This window comes from Arachis stenosperma, chromosome 2 (assembly GCF_014773155.1).
Source record: "Arachis stenosperma cultivar V10309 chromosome 2, arast.V10309.gnm1.PFL2, whole genome shotgun sequence".
In the NCBI taxonomy this organism is placed as follows: domain Eukaryota; kingdom Viridiplantae; phylum Streptophyta; class Magnoliopsida; order Fabales; family Fabaceae; genus Arachis; species Arachis stenosperma.
The window spans coordinates 45,529,117-45,533,860 of NC_080378.1; the positions used below are offsets into that span (position 1 = coordinate 45,529,117).

The following is a 4,744-nucleotide window of genomic DNA, read 5'->3' on the forward strand; positions in this document are numbered from 1 at the left end:
TATATGTATTATAATTTGCATAAATTTTAATAGAAAACATAGTGGTTTGGTGGGTTTGGAGCTTTTTGGTTTCCTTGAGGGCAGGAGTTCGAACCCTACTCAAGCATTTTAAAAATATTTTCTTCCAAGCAGTTCGGTCAGACCACCGGACCGGTATAGGGTTCAGTTCACCGGTTTTCCGGTCGAACCGGCCGATCCGGTCCGATTTTTACAACTATGACTTTGAGTCCCGAAGCAATTTCGAAGATAAATTTAAGTAATTATTAGGATTACTTTGAAGTTTGAGTACAATTTTTTACAACTATGACTTTGAGTCCCGAAGCAATTTCGAAGATAAATTTAAGTAATTATTAGGATTACTTTGAAGTTTGAGTACAATTTTAGAAATTACTTTAAGATTTAACTCGTTATGTACAATGACTTATTAAAAATTTGATTTAAAAAACGCTTAGACACATAGCCTTATTGTTATAATTATAGCTTAATTTTAAATTATTTATACTCAATGTTTAGTCTTCCATTAAGTGGTCTTTAGTTGTAACCACTTGCACTGAAAAAGAAACAAATAAACAAAAAACCAAAGGAAACAACAAAGGAACAGAATGACAAATACTTCCAAATTTTAAAATCCCCTATAGTCCACAGTCCACTTTAACACTTTTCAAATTTCTGACACCCCTTCCCTAAGAAAATAAGGTTCCAATGAAAAATTAAATTAAAAACCTTAAAACTGCCACAAGCCCACAGCCCTCTTTCCTCGTCCCTCTTCCCTCCGCACTGCCGCACTCTCCTCTGCCTTTCATTTCTGCCTCCGCCTCTGCCTTGCCTTTCCCTTCTTAGAGTGTGTTTGGCAATTACGTTTAAAGAGAAGAAGTACGTTTAGATATCTTAAAAGTTATAATTTTTGGTTTGGCAAATTTTTTATTCATAAACGCAGAAGTGATTTTGCATTCAAAACCACGTTTTCAAGAAGCAATAATTTTAAGCTTCTGCGTTTCACCAACGAGCTTTTAGCTATCAATACTCAATCTTTATTTATCTTTTACCAATTTTATCCTTTATGTATACTATTGTATTATTTATATTATTTTTGTTTATATGAACTATCTTTTTCTATTATTTACTATTTTTTTATTAATTATTTATTTGATATTGTACACTTTTATAATTATAATTTTTTTGTATTATTTTTATTTTTTTTAATATAATATATTGATTCTATTAAGAAAGTAAATTAAACAAAAAATTAATTGTAAATAATAATAATAAAAAATTATAACATACTAAAAAAGAGTACTAAGAGTACTAAAAATATACTATATAAAAAATATCATAAATTTTTTTTGATTTATTTCAATTATTACCAAAATAAATATTTAATTTTTTATTATTTTTAATATTCTCTAAAATTTATATTTTGTTAGTTTTAATTAAAAGTATATTTTGCCAATTTTTATATATTATTTTTATTTTAGTGTATAAATATTAATTTTATTATAGAATTAATTAATAAGATCTATTCAAATATCTAAATTAAAATAATATACAAAAATTATTTAAGTTAATGTCTATTTTAATAATTTTGTATCTAAAAGTAATTTTAAATAGTATAATCCAAACAACATTTATTTTATTATAATCCATTTTGATATAAATATTGCCAAACATAAATCACTTAACGCAAACTTACTTTTCATCAAAATCTAAGTTTACAAAATCAATTTTATTCAAACTCTCGTTTACAAACTGTAATTCAAACATACACTTATTCCTCCTCGCTCGATGCCTTCTCCTCTGTTCTCCTCCCTTGCAGAGCTTCTTGTTGTTGAGCTTCTCAATAACATAAACACCCGTTGCAGCACTACCTGCCCCTTTCTTACATTCATTCCTTCCAACCCAACTAATAATAATATGAACAACTAAACAACAACAATATTAATCTATTTTATTCTGTTCTTTGTTTCTCTCTCTTCTTTTTCTCTTTGTGCTCCAATCAATTATTACACCTTTTATCCCATCATCCTCCTTCTTCCACGCCTTCTCAATTTGTTGCAGCATGCTATGCCCTCTTTTTTCCACACAAACACACATATCCTCTCTCTCTCTCCTTGTGACTTTTCTTTTTTACCACTTTCTGACAACTCCACTATCTCTTCTGTTTTCGTTGCTTATTCACAAGCATGCATAACATGAACAACAATTCAACTGCACAAAATTGATTCCACGCCCGCACAAAAAAGAAAAAAAAAACTAGCAATAGGTATGAACCTTTATTAGTGTCGGTGTTTGAAGCAGCTATGGTTGCCGAAGCTTGGATTGTAAAGATGGGAAACCAGCTAAGCTCCAATCTCAAGCATGCTCTTCTTCTAGAAACTTCCTCAACAAAGAGTAAAAAACAGAATCAAAAGCGTATAGAAAATAACAACAAAGAGACCATTGGCATTCTTTCTTTCGAAGTAGCAACCGCGATGTCAAAAATGGTTCACCTTCACAAATCACTTTCAGATTCTGAGATCTCAAAGCTCAAGAACGAGACATTAATCTCAGAGGGTGTTAGGAACGTTGTTTCCTCTGATGAGATTCATCTCCTCGAGCTCGCTCTCGTGGAGAAGCTCGAGGAGCTGAACCAAATCGCCGCTGTGGTTTCGCGGCTGGGGAAGAAGTGCTCTGTGCCTGCTTTGCAGGGATTTGAGCATATTTACAGTGACATAGTTAATGGCGTGATTGACATGAAGGAATTAGGGTTCTTGGTTAAGCACATGGAAGGGATGGTGAGGAAATTGGATAGGTATGTTAATGCAACAAGGAATTTGTATAGTGAAATGGAAGGGTTGAATGAATTAGAAGAAGGTTTGAAGAAGTTTCAGAATAATCATCACGAAGAAAGTAAGAGGGCTTTTGAGCAGAAACTCATGTGGCAGAGGGATGATGTGAGGCATCTCAAGGATGTTTCGCTATGGAATCAGAACTTTGATAAGGTCGTTCAGTTATTAGCCAGGACGGTTTGCACCATGTATGCTAGGGTTTCTGTTATCTTTGGCGAATCTGCTTTGAAGAACAATAGTTCTGTGATTGGTGAATCTTGCCTCAGTAGTAATGTTCATATGAGTTCTAAGCGGTTGATTCACAATCAGAGCAAGAAAAATGGATTTCATTCTGGTTCACTTGTGAATTCAGTCATGGAGAGAAAGGGGAGAAAGGGAGCCAGTAATAGTACTAGCACTAGTAAGGCTCAAATAGAAATTAGTAGAGATCACTTAGCGGCTCTTCGGCATGAAGAGTTCGGTTTTGCTTGTGGAACTAGTCCAGGGAAACTTTTTATGGAATGTCTAAGTTTGAGTAGCAAAGTTTCAAAATTTGATGATGATGATGATGATGATGATGATGGTGGCTGTGGTTATGTTATTGGTTGCGAGGATCAACAGAGTCACATGTCAAGTTGTCACAACAGCATTAAGCACAAGGGATTCTGCCATACCGATGTTCCTTTCACCAGAGATAGACAGGCAAAGTCTAGTACTCAGAATTGCTCAACATTTGGGCAGAAAATTAGCTTAAGTCTTTATGCGGTTCCTTCCACTCTTGGAGGGTCTGCTTTATCCTTGCACTATGCTAATGTGATAATTTTCATAGAGAAGCTGTTTCGTTACCCGCATTTAGTCGGTGAGGATGCAAGGGATGACCTTTATCAGATGCTGCCAACAAGTTTAAGATTATCTCTTAAGGCAAGACTCAAGTCCTATGTCAAGGATTTGGCCATATGTGATGCTACTCTTGCTCACAAATGGAAGGGGAATCTTGATGGGATACTTAGATGGCTTGGGCCACTTGCACATAACATGATCAGATGGCAAAGTGAGCGCAACTTCGAGCAGCATCAAATTGTCAGCAGGACGAATGTTCTGCTGCTTCAGACTCTTTACTTTGCTGACAGAGTGAAGATTGAGGAACTGATCTGTGATCTTCTTGTTGGGTTGAATTACATATGCCATTATGAACATCAGCAAAATGCGCTTCTTGATTGCGCCAGAAGTTTTGATTTCGAGGATTGCTTGGAGTGGCAGTTGCAATGTGGAGAGTCTTTTCTCAGTTGAATCAATAAACTGTCAAATTTTAAGTCCTCAATATGGTGAGCACATTCTTGATTAAGAATACTTTATGAGGATGATATATATTTCTGAAATTTTCTCCCTGAGGACTAATATTGTTTTAAGAGAAAAAAAGGAAGAGGAAAGTATTTGATTGCAATTTGACTTGTGCAGTTGTGCAGCACATATGCAGTCATATTATAGAGGAGCATAGAAAGTTATGTCGATCTTGTAAAATTGTTTATGTACAGAATTGCTTGTTGCTTTTGTCATGGATAGCACAAAGATTAGTATTGGTATCTTAGCGCATGTTTGAATTTCGACTTGTAGCTCGCAATCCCAAAGCATGATTTGGGCAAAAAGCTACAAGATTTGCCATCATGCTCTAGACCTTTGCGAATGGAAAAAGCAAACATGGTAGTGTATGTTTGGATTATAATTTGCAAATGAGAGTTTGCATAAAATTGATTTTGCTAAACTAATTTTGATAAAAAGTAAGTTTGTGTTAACGTGATTTATGTTTGGCAATCTTTATATCAAAATTGATTATAGTAAAATAAAGGTTTAATTATCCTGTTGGTCCCTATAATTTCGCAAAATTTTCAATTAAGTCCCTATACTTTTTTTTCTTTTAATTGAGTCTTTACACCAAAATT

General features: G+C 34.0%; 1 protein-coding gene across 1 annotated transcript; it reads left to right on the top strand.

Annotated features, from left to right (window-relative positions):
* The first annotated feature begins 1,760 nt into the window (after positions 1-1,760).
* LOC130960812 (protein PSK SIMULATOR 1-like) lies at positions 1,761-4,360 on the top strand. The gene has a single exon (XM_057886287.1). The coding sequence runs from the start codon at positions 2,298-2,300 to the stop codon at positions 4,092-4,094; it is 1,797 nt and encodes a 598-aa protein (XP_057742270.1). The 5' UTR covers positions 1,761-2,297; the 3' UTR covers positions 4,095-4,360.
* Positions 4,361-4,744: the final 384 nt, after the last annotated feature.

Bases quoted from the DNA above. Each gene is read 5' to 3' on its own strand.
- LOC130960812 (XM_057886287.1), top strand. From the start codon at position 2,298: ATGGTTGCCGAAGCTTGGATTGTAAAGATGGGAAACCAGCTAAGCTCC.